At 35.4% G+C, this 27,625-nt stretch overlaps 1 protein-coding gene across 1 annotated transcript; it reads right to left on the bottom strand.

The window, feature by feature from the left end:
- Positions 1-4,229: 4,229 nt before the first annotated feature.
- On the bottom strand, positions 4,230-4,643 carry LOC141695453 (uncharacterized). The gene has a single exon (XM_074499697.1). The coding sequence runs from the start codon at positions 4,641-4,643 to the stop codon at positions 4,230-4,232; it is 414 nt and encodes a 137-aa protein (XP_074355798.1).
- Between the last annotated feature and the right edge of the window lie 22,982 nt (positions 4,644-27,625).

The following is a 27,625-nucleotide window of genomic DNA, read 5'->3' as shown; positions in this document are numbered from 1 at the left end:
GGCTTTGTCTAGTAAAAGATGCGGGCTAATTTATTTTAGCTTGCGTGCTTTAGTTAAAATTTTCATCTTTCTATTCCTATTTAGCGCTTATCTCTTATCATCCTTTCCTCTTTCCGCCATTCCTCTTCCTCGTCCTATCACTTTGGTCTGCATCTCTTTTAATTTTTATTTTTTTATGGGAGCTCGACATATTCGAGCAAACCAAAAATAGAAAAGACAAAATTTAAAATTTAATCAAATATTTTTATAATATGCATAATACTTGTAAAAATAATATAAGCACATAAATTTATTTTACTTAATTATAATTTTATCGGGATATTACATTCTCCCCTCCTTAAACTAATTTCATCCTCGAAATTTAAACTTATTTCGAACCTGACTTGTTGAATAAGTGGGGATATTTTGATTTCATCATCTCTTCGGGTTCCCAAGTTGCTTCCTCTATTTCATGGTTTCGCCAAATCACTTTCACAAGAGGTATCACCTTAGTTCTTAATTTCTATTCTCGATGATCTATTATCTCAACAGGAAATTCTTCATACTGCATATTTTCTCGAATTTCTATCGGTTCATAATCTATAATATGCGATGGATCTGGAATATACTTCCTCAGATATGATACATGAAAAATGTTATGAATATGCCCTAAACTCGGTGGTAATGTTAACTCGTATGCTACTTCTCCAACCTGTCTAAGAATCTCAAATGGTCCAATATAACGTGGACTTAACTTTCCTTTCTTCTCGAATCTCATAATGCCCTTTCAGGGAGAAATCTGAAGAAATACAAAGTCTCCTTCCTTAAACATCACCTCTCGACGATCCTTGTCTGCATAACTCTTTTGTCTACTTTGAGCCATTAAAATTCTTTGTTGAATCAACTTGACTTTCTCGGTAGTTACACGAATTAACTCAGGCCCTAAAAATTTTCTTTTTCCAACTTCATCCCAATATAACATCGTTCTATATCGACGTCCATAAAGAGCCTCGTATGGAGCCATTCCAATTGTTGCTTGAAAATTGTTGTTGTACGCAAATTCTACTAAAGGTAAATGTTCATCCCAACTTCCTTTAAAGTCCAATACACAAGCTCTTAACATGTCTTCCAAAACTTGAATTGTGCATTCTGAGTGCCCATCCATCTGAGGATGAAACGACGTGCTCATACTTAACTTAGTACCCATCTCTTCTTGAAAACTATTCCAAAACCTAGACGTAAATCTAGGATCTCTGTCAGAAATAATTGAAACAGGTACTCCATACAACCTAACTATTTCCCGTATATATAATTTTGCTAATTTCTCTAATGGTGATGATTCTAAAATTGCCAGAAAATGTGCACTCTTCGTCATTCTATCCACAATAACCCAGATGACATCATTTCCTTTTTATGACTTTGGCAAACGAAGTACAAAATCCATCGTTATGTGCTCCCATTTCCACTCAGGGATAGGTAAAGACTGTAATAATCCCCCAGGCCTTTGATGTTCTGATTTTACTTGTTGACAAATTAAACACCTCTCTACATACTCCACAATTTCTCTCTTCATCTTAGCCCACCAAAAATGTTCTTTCAAGTCCTTATACATCTTCGTAGATCCAGGATGTACCGAAAAAGGTGATGAATGAGCGTTAGACAAAATTTCTTTCTTAATTTCTACGTCAGACGGCACACATATTCGATCCCGAAATCTAATGATTTCATAATTACCTTTCCTAAAATCCTTTTTACCTAATTCTGAATTTTAATTATTCCAAATCTCCTTTAAGCGTTCATCTTGTCTCTGACTTTCCTTTATTTTTTCTAACAAGATGGGTCTAACCTCGATTTGATACACTAAACTCTCTTCCTCTCCTTTCTTAACAAATTCAATCCTAAATATTTCCAATTCCTTATGATTTATGGGTTCCACTTCAATACTTGAACAATTCCCTACTTGTTTTTTACTTAATGCATCAGCCACAACATTTGCCTTACAGGGGTGATATAAAATTTCACAATCATAATCTTTCAACAACTCCAACCATCTTCTCTGTCTGATATTTAAATCCTTCTGTGAGAAAATATACTTTAAGCTCTTATGGTCAGTATATATTTTGCACTTTTCCCCATACAAGTAATGTCTCCAAATCTTAAGAGTGAAAACTATTGCAGCCAATTCCAGATCGTGGGTGGGGTAGTTCTTCTCATGGTTTCTTAATTGTCGAGATGCATAAGCAATTACCTTACCGTGTTGCATTAACACACACCCCAAACCTTTTCTTGATGCATAACTATAAATCATAAAGTCTTTAGTTCCATCTGGTAATCCAAGTACCGGAGCAGACGTTAGTCTTTTCTTTAACTCATCAAAACTTTGCTCACATTCTTCCGACCAAACAAACTTAACGTCCTTCCTTGTAAGATTTATTAACGGTCCCGCTATCTTAGAGAAATTTTGAACAAACTTTCTATAATATCCGGGAAACCCTAAGAAACTTTGAATTTCTGTCACAGTCTTTGGTCTCTCCCAATTTATAATTACTTCAATCTTTGAAGGATCAACTGAAATTCCTTCTTCCGAAACTACATGTCCAAGAAAACTCACTCTTCCTAACCAAAACTCACATTTTGAAAACTTAGCATACAACTGTTCTTTTCTCAAAGTTTGTAACACCATCCTCAAATGTTCATCATGTTCTTCCTCAGTTCTCGAGTAAATAAGAATATCATCGATAAACACAATTACAAACTTATCCAGATAATTCCTAAATACTCGATTCATCAAATCCATAAATACTGTCGGTGCATTTGTCACCCCAAATGGCATCACTACAAATTCATAATGACCGTATCGAGTCCTAAATGCCGTCAATGGAATGCTTTCTTTCTTTACTCTCAACTGATGATAACCTGAGCGCAAATCAATCTTCAAAAAGTAAGTGGCTCCTTGCAATTGATCAAAAAGATCGTCTATTCGTGGTAACGGATATTTATTCTTTACTGTCAACTTATTTAGCTCTCTATAATCAATACATAATCTTAGAGAACCATCCTTCTTTTTCACAAACAACACTGGTGCTCCCCAAGAAGAAATACTTGGTCTAATAAACTTTTTATCCAACAACTCTTGTAATTGTACCTCAAGTTCCGCTAATTCTGTCGGTGCCATTCTATATGGTGCTTTCGATACTGGTTAGGCATCCGGGATCAATTCAATCCCAAACTCAACTTCTCTTTCAGGGGGCAAATTTGGTAACTCTTCGGGAAAGACATCTAAGAACTCTCTGACTACAGGTGTATCATCAACTTTATTTTTAATTCCTTCATTCCCTACAACATATGCTAAAAAACCTTGATAACCTTTTCTTAACATCTTACAAGCCTTTAAAACTGATATCATAATACTGGGTTTTTCTACACTGTCTCCCTTGAAATATAGTTTCTTTTTGTTCGAGCCGGTTAAACATATTCGCTTCTTATAACAATTTAGATTCGCCCTATGCTTCGACAACCAATCCATTCCCAGAATCACTCCAAAGTCCCTCAGTTCTAACGGTAATAAATCCACTAAGAAGGTCACCAATCATTAAGGGACAATCTCGATAAATTTTATCTATGAACAAATTTCTACCGTTTGGAAGTTTTACCAGAAATCCATTATCTAGACTTTACACAGGTACATTTAACTTATCCATATATTTTGTATCCACAAAAGAATGGGTTGACCCCGAATCAAACAACACATGAACATCTTGAGCACAAAGTTGAAGCGTACCTGACATAACATCATGAGATTTTTTGGCATCTTGAGTTGTCATTACGTAGATTCGTGCCACTGCCCTAGGTGCTGATTGTTGAAAAGGTCTTGCTGTAGAAGTCCTATTTCCTTTAGTTTCCACTTCTTTCCTAACTCCTTTTTATCGGCAGTCCCTTGATAAATGATCTGGTTGTCCGCAACTGTAGCAAGAAATCAGTTTAGGGTTGGGACATTGAGAAGCTATATGTCCCTTTTCTCCACAATTGTAACACAACCCATCAGCTCGATAACAAATATCACCACCATGTTTCAGTCCACATTTCTTACACTCAGATGCGATGATCCTCTTATCACTTCCCCGAAAAATCTCCTTCTTCCTTATATGTAGTTTCTTGTTGTCCTTCTTAAATCCTGAGTTAACACTCAATTCTGTCTCTCTTCCTCATTTCTTATTGTTGAAGAATTGATTGTGAGCTTCATAGTCCCTTTATGCAATCCTCGCCTTCCCAACCAACTTATCAAATTGTTCCAACTCCAACAAGGACACCTTCTCTCTAATTTGGGGTTTCAGCCCTTCTTGAAATCTCTGACATTTTCTGGCTTCAGTATCAACCTGATGAGGAGCAAACCTGGAAAGTTCCAAGAATCTTGAGAGATACTCCAACACGGACATTCCTTCTTGCTTTAGTCCTAGAAACTTCATCTCCATCTCATTCTTCATACAGGTAGGAAAATATTTATTAAAGAACAATTCCTTAAACCTTGTCCAAGCCATTTTAGAACAATCCTCAGTTTGTTTAACCGTATCCCACCAAAATACAACTTCCCCCCTTAATGAGTGTGTTGCAAATTTTACCTTTTGCTCCTCTGAATATTCTGATATCTCTATCACTTTCTCCATTTCTTTAATCCATACATTCGCAACATGTGGATCCAATTCTCCTTTAAAAATCGAGGGATCTGCATCCTTAAAAGCCGTGTATGTACACCTTCGCTTATTCTCGCCTTCTTAATCCATATTTTCAACACGTTCCCCATTTATTTCGGGAGTATCCACAGTTGTTCGCCCCTCCATTAGGCTCTTAAACATATTCTTCATTTCTCCCAAAATCAACAACATCTCAGGGCTAATTTGTACACTGGATCCAGTCCCATCAGAATTTACATCAATCATCTTCTCCTACAGTTCAACATATAATATTAATCCTACTTCATTCGGAATATGTACCGCACACATCATGATATACGTCATAATAACGATTGATCGAGTACTAAACACGTCATACACACGTCATACACCTTATATTGACCATGTTCAAGAATTACGACGACGCATTTTCTAAGCGTACGTTAGGCCTAAAATTGGACTACCGCGATTCGAAATCCTATATTCATCCTATTTCTAAACCTTACCTCTGATGCCACCTGTGACGCCCCAGACCCCGGGATAACCTCAGAAACCCGAACCCGGGAACGCCAAACCCAACCAATCAACTCAATATATGCTTACACAACCTTAAACTTAAATAATAATATATCATTCTTACATTATTCCAAGTATCACAACCAAAGTTCATGATACAACCAAAAGTCTATTACACAAGCATTTTTTATTAAGATACTACACGCATTCATCGTCTACTAAGCCGTAGTTCATCACATACTTATCCTTTCCTGAACATCCTTCTCCAAAGTTCTTTTCTGTGGAAGTTAGTGACATAAACGAGTGAGCTCAGAAAGCTCAGTAAGCATATATAGTAGAATTCAACTGAGGTTTATCCGAGAAATCAAAGTTCATCAAACAAATATTCGAATAAAGAGACATGAAAGATACTACAATCAACAAAAATTCATCATATAGTTCTCACAAGATTAAAACTGAGTATTCAAGCATGACAGGTTCATCAATTCATCAAGTTGGGATCCCGGCCAGCTAAATAATCGGTTTAGCTTTACTTCCGATTAGGAAGTATCATCATCAGTTCATCAATATCAATGCAAGAATACTCATTTTTCATCAGTGAAGCATTAGTCAAACTCAAAGTATCATTTAAAACATCAATAGTGAATCAGTACAGTATATACTTACACTGCACTGCTTAATTTATTCTCTATGAATCCCGAACTTCGAATTGATTTTATTGTCGATCTTTCTTCCTAAATACATAATTCAAAAATGCACATAAATTTTATTATTAATATAACCTATTTATTTTCTAACTGAACTAATAATTACCAAATTACTAAATAAGATAAAGAAATTAAGTTCCCGATTAAGAAAAACTAACTAAATTCCTTGGTTGAAACAACCGAAGCAGATAGTTTTATTTAAGGAAACTATACAAACTTAAATAAGGAAAGTAAGGATTCATTTTTCCTACATCCTCGATGTGGTACAATAGTAGGGAAGTTGGAAAAATATAGAAAAACTATCACATGACTTCCTCTATTTATTCCTTTTTCACAATTACATATAATGGTACCTTTCTATTTATTCTAATATACTTCACTTCTCGTTTTCAATATGGTTCAAAGATAGGTAGGGAAAAAAAATAAAAGTTAAGCAAGGAACATAATATCTAGAACATATAAGAACCCTTTTAAAACTCACACCATTAGCTTCATAAATCTTACTTATACTTATTAAAATTTTAAGGTCAAGTTCTTCTATATATCCTCAGTCTTCTTCTCTTCTCTTGCCGATGTGGGTTGTGAGATCTCCTTTTTATTACCTAAGATGCATATATCCCACATTGATTAGAGAATGAGACCAACCTTCCTCCAATGCCTATATAAACCCAACTTAGCTTTAGTTTCTACTTAGAAAACTTAGAACTTTCTCTTGGCTTCAATATAGCCAATTAAATTTGGTTTTAAATTTTTAATATAAAGAGAAATAGATAAATTTCTCATAATCAAGTAAAAATTAGAGTTTTAAGGTTTAACTAGGCTTTACCAAGTCCAACATTGATGAGATATAAAATATGTAACATCTCTTCCTTTATCAAACCCAAGGCTATGAAGTCAACACTTCAAAATAAACCAACTATGACTTGTAGCTTTGCTTTTGAATAATTCTCTTTGTCCCACATCGGGAAGGTTTTGCAAGAGATCTTCTCTCAATTCTATATAATGGGACTTGCAACAAACTTAAAAAATCATACTAGACTTGAAAGCTATTATAGCTTTTAGTCCACATCCACTTAGTCCCACATCGAGAAGGTGTGGAACTAACCAAGATACTTGCTCTATAAAAAGAGCTCTACTACTAATTTTATTTCCAAGGTAACATTTTCACTTTCAAGTGCAATGTTCCTTCCTACTAGGCTTTGTCTAGTAAAAGATGCGGGCTAATTTATTTTAGCTTGCGTGCTTTAGTTAAAATTTTCATCTTTCTATTCCTATTCAGCGCTTATCTCTTATCATCCTTTCCTCTTTCCGTCATTCCTCTTCCTCGTCCTATCACTTCGGTCTGTATCTCTTTTAATTTTTATTTTTTTATGGAAGCTCGACATATTCGAGCAAACCAACAATACACAAGACAAAATTTAAAATTTAATCAAATATATTTATAATATGCATAATACTTGTAAAAATAATATAAGCTCATAAATTTATTTTACTTATTTATAATTTCATCGGGATATTACATTCTTCCCCCTTAAACTAATTTCATCCTCGAAATTTAAACTTATTTCGTACCTGACTTATTGAATAAGTGGGGATATTTTGATTTCATCATCTCTTCAAGTTCCCAAGTTGCTTCCTCTATTTCATGGTTTCGCCAAATCACTTTCACATGAGGTATCACCGTAGTTCTTAATTTTTGTTCTCGACTATCTATTATCTCAACAGGAAATTCTTCATACTGCATATTTTCTAAAATTTCTATCGGTTCATAATCTATAATATGCGATGGATCTGGAATATTCTTCCTCAGATATGATACATGAAAAACGTTATGAATATGCCCTAAACTCGATGGTAATGCTAACTCGTATGCTACTTCTCCAACCCGTCTAAGAATCTCAAATGGTCCAATATAACGTGGACTTAACTTTCCTTTCTTCCCGAATCTCATAATGCCCTTCCAGGGAGAAATCTTAAGAAATACAAAGTCTCCTTCCTTAAACATCACCTCTCGACGATCCTTGTCTGCATAACTCTTTTGTCTTCTTTGAGCCGTTAAAATTCTTTGTTGAATCAACTTGACTTTCTCGGTAGTTACACGAATTAACTCAGGCCCTAAAAATTTTCTTTTTCCAACTTCATCGCAACATAACGACATTCTACATCGACGTCCATAGAGAGCCTCGTATGGAGCCATTCCAATTGTTGCTTGAAAACTGTTGTAGTACGCAAATTCTACTAAAGGTAAATGTTCTTCCCAACTTCCTTTAAAGTCCAATACACAAGCTCTTAACATGTCTTCCAAAACTTGAATTGTGCGTTCCGATTGCCCATCCGTCTGAGGATGAAACGCCGTGCCCATACTTAACTTAGTACCCATTTCTTCTTGAAAACTATTCCAAAACCTAGACATAAATCTAGGATCTCTGTCAGAAATAATTGAAACAGGTACTCCATGCAACCTAACTATTTCCCGTATATATAATTTTGCTAATTTCTCTAATGGTGATGATTCTGAAATTTATGATATTAAAATGTTAATTATTCAAGTATATGGTGACAAGTGTCTCTTATAGGGTGTAAATTTACTTCTATATGGTGCAAAGTGACTTAAATGGTTAATTACAGCCAAAATATGGCTCAAAATTGACTCGTAGGAAAACGGGTACCAAGAGGTGGCAAGTGACTCTAATATGGTGAAATATGAGTTACATGGTTGATTAGAGCCCAAACATGCAAGAAATTGATTCGTATAAAAGTGGCACCAAGAGGTGGTAAGATGATGTCAAATTCGATGTATATTATGTTAACTTGTTAATTGTTCAAATATATGGTGACAAGTGGCTCTTATAGGGTGGAAAATAACTTCAATATGGTGCAACCTGACTTACATGGTTGATTAGAGCCAAAATATGGCCCAAAATTGACTTGTAGGGAAGGGAGTACCAAGAGGTGGTTAAAGGATGTCAAATTGCATGAACATGATGTTAACATGTTAATTGTAACAATATATGGTGGCAAGTGACTCTTATAGGCTGCAAAGTGACTCTAATATGGTAAAAAGTGGCGTACAAGGTTGATTAGAGCCAAAATGTGGAACAAAATTGACTCGTATAAAAGTGGCACCAAGAGGTGGTAAAAGGATGTAAAATTTGATGTATATGATGTTAACATGATAATTTTTCAAATATATCATGACAATTGACTCTTATAGGGTGGAAAATGACTTCAATATGGTGCAGAGGGACTTACATGGTTGATTAGAGCAAAAATGTGGCCCAAAACTAACTCGTAAGAAAGGGAGTGTCGAGAGGTGGTTAAAGGATGTCAAATTGCATGTACATGATGTTAACATATTAATTGTACCAATATATTGTGGAAAGTGACTCTTATAGGTTGAAAAGTGACTCTAATATGGTGAAAGGTGACTTACATGATTGATTAGAGCCAAAACATGGAATAAAATTGACTCGTATGAAAGTGGCACCAAGTGGTGGTAAAAGGATGTCAAATTCGATGTATATGATGTTAAATAGTTAATTTTTCAAATATATAATGATAAGTGACTCTTATATGGTAGAAAATGACTTCAATATGGTGCAAAGTGACTTAAATGGTTGATTGGAGCCAAAACGTGGAACAACATTGACTCGTAGGAAAGGAAGTACGCAGAGGTGGTTAAAGGATGTCAAATTGGATGTACATGATGTTAACATATTAAGTGTACCAATATATTATGGCAAGTGACTCTTATAGGGTGCAAATTGACTCTAATATGGTGAAAAGTGACTTACATGGTTGATTAGAGCCAAAACATGGAACAAAATTGACTCGTTTGAAAGTGGCACCAAGAGGTGGTAAAAGGATGTCAAATTCGATGTATATGATGTTAACTTGTTGATTGTTAAAATATATGGTGACAAGTGACTCTTATAGGGTGGAAAATGACTTCAATATGGTGCAAAGTGACTTAAATGGTTGATTGGAGCCAAAATGTGGAACAAAATTGACTTGTATGAAAGTGGCGCAAAGAGGTGGTAAAAGGATGCTAAAATAGATGTTTATGATGTTAAAATGTTAATTATTCAAATATATGGTGACAAGTGTCTCTTATAGGGTGTAAAATTACTTCAATATGGTGAAAAGTGACTTAAATGGTTAAATATAGCCAAAATATGGCTCCAAATTGACTCGTAGGAAAGGGGGTACCAAGAGGTGGTTAAAGGATGTGAAATTGCTTGTACATGATGTTAACATGTTAATTGTACCAATATATGGTGGCAAGTGACTCTTATAGGGGAAAAGTGACTCTAATATGGTGAAATATAAGTTACATGGTTGATTAAAGCCAAAACATGAAAGAAATTTACTCGTAGAAAGTGAGACCAAGAGGTGGTAAAACGATGTCAAATTCGATGTATATAATCTTAACTTGTTAATTGTTCAAATATATGGTGACAAGTGACTCTTATAGGGTGTAAAATGACTTCCATATGGTGCAAACTAACTTACATGGTTGATTAGAGCCAAAATATAGCCCAAAATTGACTTGTTGGGAAGGGAGTACCAAGAGGTGGTTAAAGGATGTCAAAATGCACGAACATGATGTTAAAATGTTAATTGTACCAATATATGGTGGCAAGTGACTCTTATAGTCTGCAAAGTGACTCTAATATGGTGAAAAGTGGCGTACAAGGTTGAATAGAGCCAAAATGTGGAACAAAATTGACTCGGATGAAAGTGGCACCAAGAGGTGGCAAAAGGATGTCAAATTTGATGTATATGATGTTAACATGATAATTGTTCAAATATATCATGACAATTGACTCTTATAGGGTGGAAAATGACTTCAACACACTGCAAAGTGACTTACATGGTTGATTAGAGCAAAAATATGTTCCAAAATTAACTCGTAGGAAAGGGGGTACCGAGAGGTGGTTAAAGGATGTAAAATTACATGTACATGATGTTAACATATTAATTGTACCAATATATTATGGTAAGTGACTCTTATAGGGGCAAAGTGACTCTAATATGGTGAAATATGAGTTACAGCCCAAACATGAAAGAAATTGACTCGTACGAAAGTGGCACCAAGAGGTGGTAAAATGATGTCCAATTCGATGTATATGATGTTAACTTGTTAATTGTTTAAATATATGGTGACAAGTGACTTATAGGGTGCAAAATGACTTCTATATGTTGCAAACTGACTTACATGGTTGATTAGAGCCAAAATATGACCCATAATTGACTTGTAGGGAAACGAGTACCAAAAGGTGGTAAAAGGATGTCAAATTGCATGAACATGATGTTAACATATTAATTGTACCAATATATGGTGGCAAGTGACTCTTATAGGCTGCAAAGTGACTCTAATATGGCGAAAAGTGGCGTACAAGGTTGATTAGAGCCAAAATGTGGAACAAAATTGACTCTAATGAAAGTGGCACCAAGAGGTGGTAAAAGGATGTCACATTTGATGTACATGATGTTAACATATTAATTGTTCAAATATATCATGATAATTGACTCTTATAGGGTGGAAAATGACTTCGACATGGTGCAAAGTGACTTACATGGTTGATTTGAGCAAAAATGTAGCCCAAAATTAACTCGTAGGAAAGGGAGTACCGAGAGGTGGTTAAAGGATGTCAAATTGCATGTACATGATGTTAACATATTAATTGTACCAATATATTATGGTAAGTGACTCTAATAGGTTGCAAAGTTACTCTAATATGGTGAAAAGTGACTTACATGATTGATTAAAGCCAAAACATAAAACAAAATTAACTCGTATGAAAGTGGCACCAAGAGGGGGTAAAAGGATGTCAAATTCGATATATATGATGTTAACTTATTGATTGTTAAAATATATGGTGACAACTGGCTCTTATAGGGTGGAAAATGACTTCAATATGGTGCAAAGTGACTTAAATGGTTGATTGGAGCCAAAACGTGGAAGAAAATTGACTTGTATGAAAGTGGCACAAAGAGGTGGTAAAAGGTTGCTAAACTAGATGTTCATGATGTTAAAATGTTAATTATTCAAATATATGGTGACAAGTGTCTCTAATAGGGTGTAAAATTACTTCAATATTGTGCAAATTGACTTAAATGGTTAATCATAGCCAAAATATGGCTCAAAATTGACTCGTAGGAAAGGGGGTACCATGAGGTGGTTAAAGGATGTGAAATTGTATGTACATGATGTTAACATGGTAATTGTACCAATATATGGTGGCAAGTGACTCTTATAGGGGCAAAGTGACTTTAATATGGTGAAATATGAGTTACATGGTTGATTAGAGCCCAAACATGAAAGAAATTGACTCGTACGAAACTGGCACCAAGAGGTGGTAAAACGATGTCCAATTCGATGTATATGATGTTAACTTGTTAATTGTTTAAATATATGGTGACAAGTGACTCTTATAGGGTGCAAAATTACTTCAATATGGTGCAAACTGACTTACATGGTTGATTAGAGTCAAAATATGACCCAAAATTGACTTGTAGGGAAGCGAGTTCCAAGAGGTGGTTAAAGAATGTCAAATTGCATGAACACGATGTTAAGATGTTAATTGTACCAATATATGGTGTCAAGTGACTCTTATAGGCTGCAAAGTGACTCTAATATGGTGAAAAGTTGCGTACAAGGTTGATTAGAGCCAAAATGTGGAACAAAATTGACTTGAACGAAAGTGGCACCAAGAGGTGGTAAAAGGATGTCAAATTTTATGTATATAATGTTAACATATTAATTGTTCAAATATATCATGACAATTGACTCTTATAAGGTGGAAAATGACTTCAACATGGTGTAAAGTGACTTACATGGTTGATTAGAGCAAAAATGTAGCCCAAAATAACTCGTAGGAAAGGGAGTACCAAGAGGTGGTTAAAGGATGTCAAATTGCATGTACATGATGTTAACATATTAATTGTACCAATATATTGTGGTAAGTGACTTTTATAGGTTGCAAAGTGACTCTAATATGGTGAAAAGTGACTTACATGATTGATTAGAGCCAAAACATAAAACAAAATTGACTCGTATGAAAGTGGCACCAATAAGTGGTAAACGGATGTCAAATTCGATGTATATGATGTTAACTTGTTGATTGTTAATATATATGGTGACAAGTGGCTCTTATAGGGTGGAAAATGACTTCAATATGGTGCAAAGTGACATAAATGGTTGATTGGAGCCAAAACGTGGAACAAAATTGACTTGTATGAAAGTGGCACAAAGAGGTGGTAAAAGGATGCTAAACTAGATTTTCATGATGTTAAAATGTTAATTATTCAAATATATGGTGAGGTGGTTAAAGGATGTCAAATTGCATTTACATGATGTTAACATATTAATTCTACCAATATATTGTGGTAAGTGACTCTTATAGGTTGAAAAGTGACTCTAATATGGTGAAAAGTGACTTACATGATTGATTACAGCCAAAACATGGAACAAAATTGACTCGTATGAAAGTGGCACCAAGAGGTGGTAAAAGGATGTCAAATTCGATGTATATGATGTTAACCTGTTAATTTTTCAAATAAATGGTGATAAGTGACTCTTATACGGTGGAAAATGACTTCAATATGGTTGAAAGTGACTTAAATGGTTGATTGGAGCTAAAACGTGGAACAACATTGACTCATAGGAAAGGGAGTATGCAGAGGTAGTTAAAGGATGTCAAATTGCATGTACATGATGTTAACATGTTAAATGTACCAATATATTATTGCAAGTGACTATTATAGGGTGCAAATTGACTCTAATATGGTGAAAAGTGACTTACATGGTTGATTAGAGCCAAAACATGGAACAAAATTGACTCGTATGAAAGTCGCACCAAGAGGTGGTAAAAGGATGTAAAATTCGATGTATATGATCTTAACTTCTTGATTGTTAAAATATATGGTGACAGGTGGCTCTTATAGGGTAAAAAATGACTTCAATATGGTGCAAAGTGATTTAAATGGTTGATTGGAACCAAAATGTGGAACAAAATTGACTTGTATGAAAGTGGAATAAAGAGGTGGTAAAAGGATGCTAAACTAGATGTTCATGATATTAAAATGTTAATTATTCAAATATATGGTGACAAGTGTGTCTTATAGGGTTTAAAATTACTTCAATATGGTGTAAAGTGACTTAAATGGTTAATTATAGTCAAAATATGGCTCAAAATTGACTCGTAGGAAAGGGCGTACCAAGAGGTGGTTAAAGGATGTGAAATTGCATGTACATGATGTTAACATGTTAATTGAACAAATATATGGTGGCAAGTGACTCTTATAAGGGCAAAGGACTCTAATATGGTGAAAAGTGGCGTACAAGTATGATTAGAGCCAAAATGTGGAACAAAATTGACTCGAATGAAAGTGGCACCAAGAGGTGGTAAAAGGATGTCAAATTTGATGTACATGATGTTAACATATTAATTGTTCAAATATATCATGACAATTGACTCTTATAGGGTGGAAAATGACTTCAACATGGTGCAAAGTGACTTACATGGTTGATTTGAGCAAAAATATAGCCCAAAATTAACTCGTAGGAAAGGGAGTACCGAGAGGTGGTTAAAGGATGTCAAATTGCATGTACATGATGTTAACATATTAATTGTACCAATATATTGTGGTAAGTGACTCTTATAGGTTGCAAAGTGACTCTAATATGGTGAAAAGTGACTTACATGATTGATTAAAGCCAAAACATAAAACAAAATTAACTCGTATGAAAGTGGCACCAAGAGGGGGTAAAAGGATGTCAAATTCGATGTATATGATGTTAACTTGTTGATTGTTAAAATATATGGTGACAAGTGGCTCTTATAGGGTGGAAAATGACTTCAATATGGTGCAAAGTGACTTAAATGGTTGATTGGAGCCAAAACGCGGAACAAAATTGACTTGTATGAAAGTGACACAAAGAAGTGGTAAAAGGATGCTAAACTAGATGTTCATGATGTTAAAATGTTAATTATTCAAATATATGGTGACAAGTGTCTCTAATAGGGTGTAAAATTACTTCAATATGGTGCAAATTGACTTAAATGGTTAATCATAGCCAAAATATGGCTCAAAATTGACTCATAGGAAAGGGGGTAACCAAGAGGTGGTTAAAGGATGTGAAATTGCATGTGCATGATGTTAACATGGTAATTGTACCAATATATGGTGGCAAATGACTCTTATAGGGGCAAAGTGACTCTAATATGGTTAAATATGAGTTACATGGTTGATTAGAGCCCAAACATGAAAGAAATTTACTCGTACGAAACTGGCACCAAGAGGTGGTAAAACGATGTCCAATTCGATGTATATGATGTTAACTTGTTAATTGTTTAAATATATGGTGACAAGTGACTTATAGGGTGCAAAATGACTTCTATATGTTGCAAACTGACTTACATGGTTGATTAGAGCCAAAATATGACCCATAATTGACTTGTAGGGAAACGAGTACCAAAAGGTGGTAAAAGGATGTCAAATTGCATGAACATGATGTTAACATATTAATTGTACCAATATATGGTGGCAAGTGACTCTTATAGGCTGCAAAGTGACTCTAATATGGCGAAAAGTGGCGTACAAGGTTGATTAGAGCCAAAATGTGGAACAAAATTGACTCTAATGAAAGTGGCACCAAGAGGTGGTAAAAGGATGTCAAATTTTATGTATATTATGTTAACATATTAATTGTTCAAATATATCATGACAATTGACTTTTATAGGGTGGAAAATGACTTCAACATGGTGCAAAGTGACTTACATGGTTGATTAGAGCAAAAATGTAGCCCAAAATTAACTCGTAGGAAAGGGAGTACCGAGAGGTGGTTAAAGGATGTCAAATGACATGTACATGATGTTAACATATTAATTGTACCAATATATTATGGTAAATGACTCTTATAGGTTTCAAAGTGACTCTAATATGGTGAAAAGTGACTTACATTATTGATTAGCGACAAAACATAAAACAAAATTGGTACGTATGAAAGTGCCACCAAGAGGTGGTAAAAGGATGTCAAATTCGATGTATATGATGTTAACTTGTTGATTGTTAAAATATATGGTGACAAGTGGCTCTTATAGGGTGGAAAATGACTTCAATATGGTGCAAAGTGACTTAAATGGTTGATTGGAGCCAAAACGTGGAACACAATTCACTTATAGGGAAGGGAGTACCAAGAGTTGGTTAAAGGATGTCAAATTGCATGAACATGATGTTAAAATAGTAATTGTACCAATATATGGTGGAAAGTGACTCTTATAGTCTGCAAAGTGACTCTAATATGGTGAAAAGTGGCGTACAAGGTTGATTAGAGCCAAAATTTGGAACAAAATTGACTCGAATGAAAATGGCACCAAGAGGTGGTAAAAGGATGTCACATTTGATGTACATGATGTTAACATATTAATTGTTCAAATATATCATGATAATTGACTCTTATAGGGTGGAAAATGACTTCGACATGGTGCAAAGTGACTTACATGGTTGATTTGAGCAAAAATGTAGCCCAAAATTAACTCGTAGGAAAGGGAGTACCGAGAGGTGGTTAAAGGATGTCAAATTGCATGTACATGATGTTAACATATTAATTGTACCAATATATTATGGTAAGTGACTCTTATAGGTTGCAAAGTGACTCTAATATGGTGAAAAGTGACTTACATGATTGATTAAAGCCAAAACATAAAACAAAATTAACTCGTATGAAAGTGGCACCAAGAGGGGGTAAAAGGATGTCAAATTCGATGTATATGATGTTAACTTATTGATTGTTAAAATATATGGTGACAAGTGGATCTTATAGGGTGGAAAATGACTTCAATATGGTGCAAAGTGACTTAAATGGTTGATTGGAGCCAAAACGTGGAAGAAAATTGACTTGTATGAAAGTGGCACAAAGAGGTGGTAAAAGGTTGCTAAACTAGATGTTCATGATGTTAAAATGTTAATTATTCAAATATATGGTGACAAGTGTCTCTAATAGGGTGTAAAATTACTTCAATATGGTGCAAATTGACTTAAATGGTTAATCATAGCCAAAATATGGCTCAAAATTGACTCGTATGAAAGGGGGTACCATGAGGTGGTTAAAGGATGTGAAATTGCATGTACATGATGTTAACATGGTAATTGTACCAATATATGGTGGCAAGTGACTCTTATAGGGGCAAAGTGACTTTAATATGGTGAAATATGAGTTACATGGTTGATTAGAGCCCAAACATGAAAGAAATTGACTCGTACGAAACTGGCACCAAGAGGTGGTAAAATGATGTCCAATTCGATGTATATGATGTTAACTTGTTAATTGTTTAAATATATGGTGACAAGTGACTCTTATAGGGTGCAAAATTACTTCAATATGGTGCAAACTGACTTACATGGTTGATTAGAGTCAAAATATGACCCAAAATTGACTTGTAGGGAAGCGAGTTCCAAGAGGTGGTTAAAGAATGTCAAATTGCATGAACACGATGTTAAGATGTTAATTGTACCAATATATGGTGTCAAGTGACTCTTATAGGCTGCAAAGTGACTCTAATATGGTGAAAAGTTGCGTACAAGGTTGATTAGAGCCAAAATGTGGAACAAAATTGACTCGAACGAAAGTGGCACCAAGAGGTGGTAAAAGGATGTCAAATTTTATGTATATAATGTTAACATATTAATTGTTCAAATATATCATGACAATTGACTCTTATAAGGTGGAAAATGACTTCAACATGGTGTAAAGTGACTTACATGGTTGATTAGAGCAAAAATGTAGCCCAAAATAACTCGTAGGAAAGGGAGTACCAAGAGGTGGTTAAAGGATGTCAAATTGCATGTACATGATGTTAACATATTAATTGTACCAATATATTGTGGTAAGTGACTTTTATAGGTTGCAAAGTGACTCTAATATGGTGAAAAGTGACTTACATGATTGATTAGAGCCAAAACATAAAACAAAATTGACTCGTATGAAAGTGGCACCAATAAGTGGTAAACGGATGTCAAATTCGATGTATATGATGTTAACTTGTTGATTGTTAATATATATGGTGACAAGTGGCTCTTATAGGGTGGAAAATGACTTCAATATGGTGCAAAGTGACATAAATTGTTGATTGGAGCCAAAACGTGGAACAAAATTGACTTGTATGAAAGTGGCACAAAGAGGTGGTAAAAGGATGCTAAACTAGATTTTCATGATGTTAAAATGTTAATTATTCAAATATATGGTGAGGTGGTTAAAGGATGTCAAATTGCATTTACATGATGTTAACATATTAATTCTACCAATATATTGTGGTAAGTGACTCTTATAGGTTGAAAATTGACTCTAATATGGTGAAAAGTGACTTACATGATTGATTAGAGCCAAAACATGGAACAAAATTGACTCGTATGAAAGTGGCACCAAGAGGTGGTAAAAGGATGTCAAATTCGATGTATATGATGTTAACCTGTTAATTTTTCAAATAAATGGTGATAAGTGACCCTTATACGGTGGAAAATGACTTCAATATGGTTGAAAGTGACTTAAATGGTTGATTGGAGCTAAAACGTGGAACAACATTGACTCATAGGAAAGGGAGTACGCAGAGGTAGTTAAAGGATGTCAAATTGCATGTACATGATGTTAACATGTTAAATGTACCAATATATTATTACAAGTGACTATTATAGGGTGCAAATTGACTCTAATATGGTGAAAAGTGACTTACATGGTTGATTAGAGCCAAAACATGGAACAAAATTGACTCGTATGAAAGTCGCACCAAGAGGTGGTAAAAGGATGTCAAATTCGATGTATATGATCTTAACTTCTTGATTGTTAAAATATATGGTGAAAGGTGGCTCTTATAGGGTAAAAAATGACTTCAATATGGTGCAAAGTGATTTAAATGGTTGATTGGAACCAAAATGTGGAACAAAATTGACTTGTATGAAAGTGGAATAAAGAGGTGGTAAAAGGATGTTAAACTAGATGTTCATGATATTAAAATGTTAATTATTCAAATATATGGTGACAAGTGTGTCTTATAGGGTTTAAAATTACTTCAATATGGTGTAAAGTGACTTAAATGGTTAATTATAGTCAAAATATGGCTCAAAATTGACTCGTAGGAAAGGGGGTACCAAGAGGTGGTTAAAGGATGTGAAATTGCATGTACATGATGTTAACATGTTAATTGAACAAATATATGGTGGCAAGTGACTCTTATAAGGGCAAAGGACTCTAATATGGTGAAAAGTGGCGTACAAGTATGATTAGAGCCAAAATGTGGAACCAAATTAACTCGAATGAAAGTGGCACCAAGAGGTGGTAAAAGGATGTCAAATTTGATGTACATGATGTTAACATATTAATTGTTCAAATATATCATGACAATTGACTCTCATAGGGTGGAAAATGACTTCAACATGGTGCAAAGTGACTTACATGGTTGATTTGAGCAAAAATGTAGCCCAAAATTAACTCGTAGGAAAGGGAGTACCGAGAGGTGGTTAAAGGATGTCAAATTGCATGTACATGATGTTAACATATTAATTGTACCAATATATTGTGGTAAGTGACTCTTATAGGTTGTAAAGTGACTCTAATATGGTGAAAAGTGACTTACATGATTGATTAAAGCCAAAACATAAAACAAAATTAACTCGTATGAAAGTGGCACCAAGAGGGGGTAAAAGGATGTCAAATTCGATGTATATGATGTTAACTTGTTGATTGTTAAAATATATGGTGACAAGTGGCTCTTATAGGGTGGAAAATGACTTCAATATGGTGCAAAGTGACTTAAATGGTTGATTGGAGCCAAAACGTGGAACAAAATTGACTTGTATGAAAGTGGCACAAAGAGGTGGTAAAAGGATGCTAAACTAGATGTTCATGATGTTAAACTGTTAATTATTCAAATATATGGTGACAAGTGTCTCTAATAGGGTGTAAAATTACTTCAATATGGTGCAAATTGACTTAAATGGTTAATCATAGCCAAAATATGGCTCAAATTGACTCGTAGGAAAGGGGGTAACCAAGAGGTGGTTAAAGGATGTGAAATTGCATGTACATGATGTTAACATGGTAATTGTACAAATAGATGGTGGCAAGTGACTCTTATAGGGGCAAAGTGACTCTAATATGGTTAAATATGAGTTACATGGTTGATTAGAGCCCAAACATGAAAGAAATTTACTTGTACGAAACTGGCACCAAGAGGTGGTAAAACGATGTCCAATTCGATGTATATGATGTTAACTTGTTAATTGTTTAAATATATGGTGACAAGTGACTCTTATAGGGTGCAAAATTACTTCAATATGGTGCAAACTGACTTACATGGTTGATTAGAGTCAAAATATGACCCAAAATTGACTTGTAGGGAAGCGAGTACCAAGAGGTGGTTAAAGAATGTCAAATTGCATGAACACGATGTTAAGATGTTAATTGTACCAATATATGGTGTCAAGTGACTCTTATAGGCTGCAAAGTGACTCTAATATGGTGAAAAGTTGCGTACAAGGTTGATTAGAGCCAAAATGTGGAACAAAATTGACTCGAACGAAAGTGGCACCAAGAGGTGGTAAAAGGATGTCAAATTTTATGTATATAATGTTAACATATTAATTGTTCAAATATATCATGATTATTGACTCTTATAAGGTGGAAAATGACTTCAATATGGTGTAAAGTGACTTACATGGTTGATTAGAGCAAAAATGTAGCCCAAAATTAACTCGTAGGAAAGGGAGTACCGAGAGGTGGTTAAAGGATGTCAAATTGCATGTACATGATGTTAACATATTAATTGTACCAATATATTGTGGTAAGTGACTTTTATAGGTTGCAAAGTGACTCTAATATGGTGAAAAGTGACTTACATGATTGATTAGAGCCAAAACATAAAACAAAATTGACTCGTATGAAAGTGGCACCAAGAAGTGGTAAAAGGATGTCAAATTCGATGTATATGATGTTAACTTGTTGATTGTTAAAATATATGGTGACAAGTGGCTCTTATAGGGTGGAAAATAACTTCAATATGGTGCAAAGTGACTTAAATGGTTGATTGGAGCCAAAACGTGGAACAAAATTGACTTGTATGAAAGTGGCACAAAGAGGTGGTAAAAGGATGCTAAACTAGATTTTCATGATGTTAAAATGTTAATTATTCAAATATATGGTGACAAGTGTCTCTTATAGGGTGTAAAATTACTTCAATATGGTGCAAAGTGACTTAAATGGTTAATTATAGCCAAAATATGGCTCAAAATTGACTCGTAGAAAGGGGTACTAAGAGGTGGTTAAAGGATGTGCAATTGCATGTACATGATGTTAACAGGTTAATTGTACCAATATATGGTGGCAAGTGACTCTTATAGGGGCAAAGTGACTCTAATATGGTGAAATATGAGTTACATGTTTGATTAGAGCCCAAACATGAAAGAAATTGACTCGTACGAAAGTTGCACCAAGAGGTGGTAAAATGATGTCCAATTCGATGTATATGATGTTAACTTGTTAATTATTTAAATATATGGTGACAAGTGACTCTTATAGGGTGCAAAATGACTTCAATATGGTGCAAACTGACTTACATAGTTAATTAGAACCAAAATATGACCCAAAATTGACTTGTAGGGAAGCGAGTACCAAGAGGTGGTTGAAGGATGTCAAATTGCATGAACATGATGTTAAGATGTTAATTGTACCAATATATGGTGGCAAATGACTCTTATAGGCTGAAAGTGACTCTAATATGGTGAAAAGTGGCGTACAAGGTTAATTAGAGCCAAAATGTGGAACAAAATTGACTCGAATGAAAGTGGCACCTAGAGGTGGTAAAAGGATGTCAAATTTGATGTATATGATGTTAACATATTAATTGTTCAAATATATCATGACAATTGACTCTTATAGGGTAGAAAATGACTTCAACATGGTGCAAAGTGACTAACATGGTCGATTAGAGCAAAAATGTAGCCAAAAATTAACTCGTAGGAAAGGGAGTACCGAGAGGTGGTTAAAGGATGTCAAATTGCATGTACATGATGTTAACATATTAATTGTACCAATATATTATGGTAAGTGACTCTTATAGGTTGCAAAGTGACTCTAATATGGTGAAAAGTGACTTACATGATTGATTAGCGCCAAAACATAAAACAAAATTGGTACGTATGAAAGTGGCACCAAGAGGAGGTAAAAGGATGTCAAATTAGATGTATATGATGTTAACTTGTTGATTGTTAAAATATATGGTGATAAGTGGCTCTTATAGGGTGGAAAATGACTTCAATATGGTGCAAAGTGACTTAAATGGTTGATTGGAGCCAAAACGTGGAACAAAATTGACTTGTATGAAAGTGGCACAAAGTGGATGCTAAACTAGATTTTCATGATGTTAAAATGTTAATTATTCAAATATATGGTGACAAGTGTCTTTTATAGGGTGTAAAATTACTTCAATATGGTGCAAAGTGACTTAAATGGTTAATTATAGCCAAAATATGGCTCAAAATTGACTCGTAGGAAAGGGGGTACCAGAAGGTGATTAAAGGATGTGAAATTGCATGTACATGATGTTAACATGTTAATTGTACCAATATATGGTGGCAAATGACTCTAATATAGTGAAATATGAGTTACATGGTTGATTAGAGACCAAACATGAAAGAAATTGACTTGTACGAAAGTGGCACCAAGAGGTGGTAAAACGATGTCAAATTCGATGTATGTGATGTTAACTTGTTAATTGTTCAAATATATGGTGACAAGTGACTCTTATAGGGTGTAAAATGACTTCAATATGGTGCAAACTGACTTACATTGTTGATTAGAGCCAAAATATGGCCCAAAATTGACTTGCAGGGAAGGGAGTACCAAGAGGTGGTTAAAGGATGTCAAATTGCATGAACATGATGTTAAAATGTTAATTGTACCAATATATGGTGGCAAGTGACTCTTATAGTCTGCAAAGTGACTCTAATATGGTGAAAAGTGGCGTACAAGGTTGATTAGAGCCAAAATATGGAACAAAATTGACTCGAATGAAAGTGGCACCAAGAGGTGGTAAAAGGATGTCAAATTTGATATATATGATGTTAACATGTTAATTGTTCAAACATATCATGACAATTGACTCTTATAGGGTGCAAAATGACTTCAATATGGTGCAAAGGGACTTACATGGTTGATTAGAGCAAAAATATGGCCCAAAATTAACTCATAGGAAAGGGAGTACCGAGAGGTGGTTAAAGGATGTCAAATTGCATGTACATGATGTTAACATATTAATTGTACCAATATATTGTGGTAAGTGACTCTTATAGGTTGAAAAGTGACTCTAATATGGTGAAAAGTGACTTACATGATTGAATAGAGCCAAAACATGGAATAAAATTGACTCGTATGAAAGTGGCACCAAGAGGTGGTAAAAGGATGTCAAATTCGATGTATATGATGTTAACTTGTTAATTTTTCAAATATATGGTGAAAAGTGACTCTTATATGGTGGAAAATGACTTCAAAATGGTGCAAAGTGACTTAAATGGTTGATTAGAGCCAAAACGTGGAACAACATTGACTCGTAGGAAAGGGAGTACGCAGAGGTGGTTAAAGGATGTCAAATTGCATGTACATGATGTTAACATATTAATTGTACCAATATATAATGGTAAGTGACTCTTATAGGTTGGAAAGTGACTCTAATATGGTGAAAAGTGACTTACATGATTGATTAGAGCCAAAATATGGAACAAAATTGACTCGTAAGAAAGTGGCACCAAGAGGTGGTAAAAGGATGTTAAATTCGATGTATATGATGTTAACTTGTTGATTGTTAAAATATATGGTGACAAGTGGCTCTTATAGGGTGGAAAATGACTTCAATATGGTGCAAAGGCACTTACATGGTTGATTATAGCAAAAATGTGGCCCAAAATTAACTCGTAGGATAGGGAGTACCGATAGGTGGTTAAAGGATGTCAAATTGCATGTACATGATGTTAACATGTTAAGTGTACCAATATATTATGGCAAGTGACTCTTATAGGGTGCAAATTGACTCTAATATATTGAAAAGTGACGTACATGGTTGATTAGAGCCAAAATATGGAACAATATTGACTCGTATGTGTTAGATTTTTAACGCAGCGGGGGCATGGCAAAACACTTTTACACATACAAAATCCAAATAAAAGCATATAAATCGTGAATAAAAATTTGAGGGATCGAATCTAACCTTTAAAAATAATTCGGAGACAACGATTAGAGATCCTTACCAATTGCTCCTCAAGTGTGAAGCACTCCACCGGTATCCACCAAGAAAACGATGTTAAGGAGGAGGAAGGAGGTGGAGAGAATTGGGTTTTCCAAACTTTTTGGGTTTTCGGGTGTTATAGATAAGAAATCAAGGTTATTACTTGCTGTATTTAATACTAAGATTCGGGAGCTCAAGGCCTTTAATGGCTGCTCTCGTGTTTCGTGACTCAATCTGCCTTTACGAGATGCCTACGTATCTCTGTGAATTAGAGAATCAAGCCAAAAAACGTAGTTCTGATTTGTGGGGTGAGACCCCTTATATAGATGTTGGTGGTCCTTGAATTGGACTTGGTATAGGAGACTTGGTGGACAAGCCTCTGAATTAGGATAGACTTAGGAGTCCTAGGAAGTAGGAAGCTGATTCCTTATCCTTTTAGATCCCCTTGAGGCTAATCTATAAGGATTTATATCCTTATCGGGACTCTTCTCAATAGCTGATTTTTCCCTTATTAATTAATTACGAAATTAATTAATAATCAGGGCTTTTGGGCCTTTTTTATTCCACCAGGCCTGATCTGGTCCATCAGGCTTAACCTTTCTGGTCTGAATATTATACATCTTATTATTGGGTCTAGCAGCCCATTATCAGGATTTATTTATCCCTATCATTTGCCCCCCAACTTTTGGGAAACATTGACTATGTTTCGCAGAAGTTAAGTCTATTCATGCCCTTACAGGGTTTCGTTCTTGCGTAAAGTGTGGAGCGACCTACACGTTTACAACGAATTTTTCCTTTTATTTAGGAATTATTTTGATTTCCATGAATTTTTCCCTTATTTCCGGGATTTTTCCCTAATTTCTGGAATTTTCCCTAATTTTTCTGGGATTTTTCCTTATTTTTCTGGGATTTATCCTTAATTTCTGGATTTTTCCCTTAATTTCTGGATTTTTCCCTTAATTTCTGGGATTTATCCTTAATTTCTGGATTTTTTCCCTAATTTCTGGGATTTTCCCTAATTTTCTGGGATTTTTCCTTAATTTCTGGATTTTTCCCTAATTTTCTGGGATTTATCCTTAATTTTCTGGGATTTTTCCTTAATTTCTGGAATTTTCCCTAATTTTTCTGGGATTTTTCCTTATTTTTCTGGGATTTATCCTTAATTTCTGGATTTTTCCCTTAATTTCTGTATTTTTCCCTTAATTTCTGGGATTTATCCTTAATTTCTGGATTTTTTCCCTAATTTCTGGGATTTTCCCTAATTTTCTGGGATTTTTCCTTAATTTCTGGATTTTTCCCTAATTTTCTGGGATTTATCCTTAATTTTCTGGGATTTTTCCTTAATTTCTGGATTTTTCCCTAATTTTCTGGGATTTATCCTTAATTTCTGGATTTTTTCCCTAATTTTTCTGGCTTAAAATCGATCAGAATGCATTCAAAATCGATCAGGATGCAGACAAAATCGATCAGGATGCAGCCAAAATCGATCAGGATCCTGATCGAATTAGCTCAGGATCTTACACTCTGGTCGACAGGATTCCTGATCGATTTCGATCAGGATTCTGACCGAATTGGCCTTCAAAGTGACACCCTAGTCGATGCTTAATCGACCAGGACTCCTGATCGATTTCGATCAGGACTCTGAACAAATTAAATGGCTCTCGACCATTCTGATCGAATGGAATATCGATCAGGACTCTGTTCTCCGTCGATCAGGACTCTGATCGATCTTAGGGGATTTCTTCCCTCCTGTTCGAATAAGATATCGATCAAGACTCTCTTCTGTATCGATCAGGACTCTGATCGATCTTAGGGGATTTCTTCCCTCCTGTTCGAATAGCATATCAATCAGGACTCTCTTCTCTGTCGATCAGGACTCTGATCTGACCGAATTGGCCTTCAAAGTGACACCCTAGTCGATGCTTAATCGACCAGGACTCCTGATCGATTTCGATCAGGACTCTGAACGAATTAAATGGCTCTCGACCATTCTGATCGAATGGAATATCGATCAGGACTCTGTTCTCCGTCGATCAGGACTCTGATCGATCTTAGGGGATTTCTTCCCTCCTGTTCGAATAAGATATCGATCAAGACTCTCTTCTGTATCGATCAGGACTCTGATCGATCTTAGGGGATTTCTTCCCTCCTGTTCAAATAGCATATCAATCAGGACTCTCTTCTCTGTCGATCAGGACTCTGATCGATCTTAGGAGATTTCTTCCCTCCTGTTCGAATAAGATATCGATCAGGACTCTCTTCTCTGTCGATCAGGACTCTGATCGATCTTAGGAGATTTCTTCCCTCCTGTTCGAATAAGATATCGATCAGGACTCTCTTCTCTGTCGATCAGGACTCTGATCGATCTTAGGGGACTTCTTCTCTCCTGTTCGAATAAGATATCGATCAGGACTCTCTTTTGCATCGATCAGGACTCTAATCGAACCATATTAAGGTTCTGGTCGATTTTTGACTTTTTAAATTCCACAGGAGCTTCTAGATTGTTCCTGATACTTCTTGTAGATGGGCCTTTAGGTTGGGCCTGGCTAAATGGGCCTAAAAACGCCTCGTATTCCGAGCTTTTCGCCTATATAAGTGTAGTGTGGAGTGAGAATCCTCACTTCACTTCCCACTTCTCATTTCATCTCACATTTTTCTCTAAAGTTCTCCCTTTTGAAGGCGATTTCCGGCGACCAAAGCCACCGCAGCTCCTCCATTCTCAAGTATTTCTGGGTTTCAAGCCTTCAACCGAAGCATATTAATGGCGGACCGTGACCTAGCTCGTTTGCAGAAGATGAATGTCTCTAAGAGAGGTACAAACATCCAAATTCAATCTCCATATACTTCCCTCATTGATATGATTAACTCGAGAGGTGATGAATATCCTTCTCTGTCTGAGTTAGATTCGTATAATCATGGTAACACTTTTCATGAGTTAGATGGTAGGATAGAGTCTATGAATACCCTGTACAGACTTCCACCCCACCTTAGGATCACTCCAGCCGCCCCTGGGGATAGGACTTGTAATTGGGAGGGGGATACCCTGTTCATTTATCGAGGAGCCCTGACCGCAGGTCTTAGGTTCCCATTTCACGAATTTATTCCTCGTTTACTAGCCGATGTACGAATCAACCCTTGTCAACTCCCTCCTAACGCCTGGAGGAACATTATCTGTTTTATGGTCCTTTGTCTCAGGAATAGCTTTCCTCTTTCCGTAGCAGTCTTTAGGAAAGTTTTCCAATTCTATAATAGTTCAATGAGTCAGCCGGGCTGGGTTTTAATTCGCCAACGGCCCAAAATTCCCCATATCTTTGATAGTAACTCTATAGTCGAGAACAACCCTAAATGGAGGGATGAGTTTGTTAGGCTGACCTGGGCTGGGGGTGATTGGGCCACACTCTTCCGTAGGCCATTTTGCAAAGTATCAGATGGTAGTCCTGGTAGCATCAGATTAACTGATGAGGAGGAGGTGGC

The sequence above is a fragment of the Apium graveolens genome, chromosome 11, assembly GCF_009905375.1.
Source record: "Apium graveolens cultivar Ventura chromosome 11, ASM990537v1, whole genome shotgun sequence".
NCBI classification, from domain to species: domain Eukaryota; kingdom Viridiplantae; phylum Streptophyta; class Magnoliopsida; order Apiales; family Apiaceae; genus Apium; species Apium graveolens.
The sequence above is the reverse complement of the archived record's forward strand: the minus strand, read 5'-3'. Positions and strand labels throughout refer to the sequence as shown.

Excerpts from the sequence above, each read along its gene's own strand:
- LOC141695453 (XM_074499697.1), bottom strand. The coding sequence starts at position 4,643 with ATGGAGAAAGTGATAGAGATATCAGAATATTCAGAGGAGCAAAAGGTA.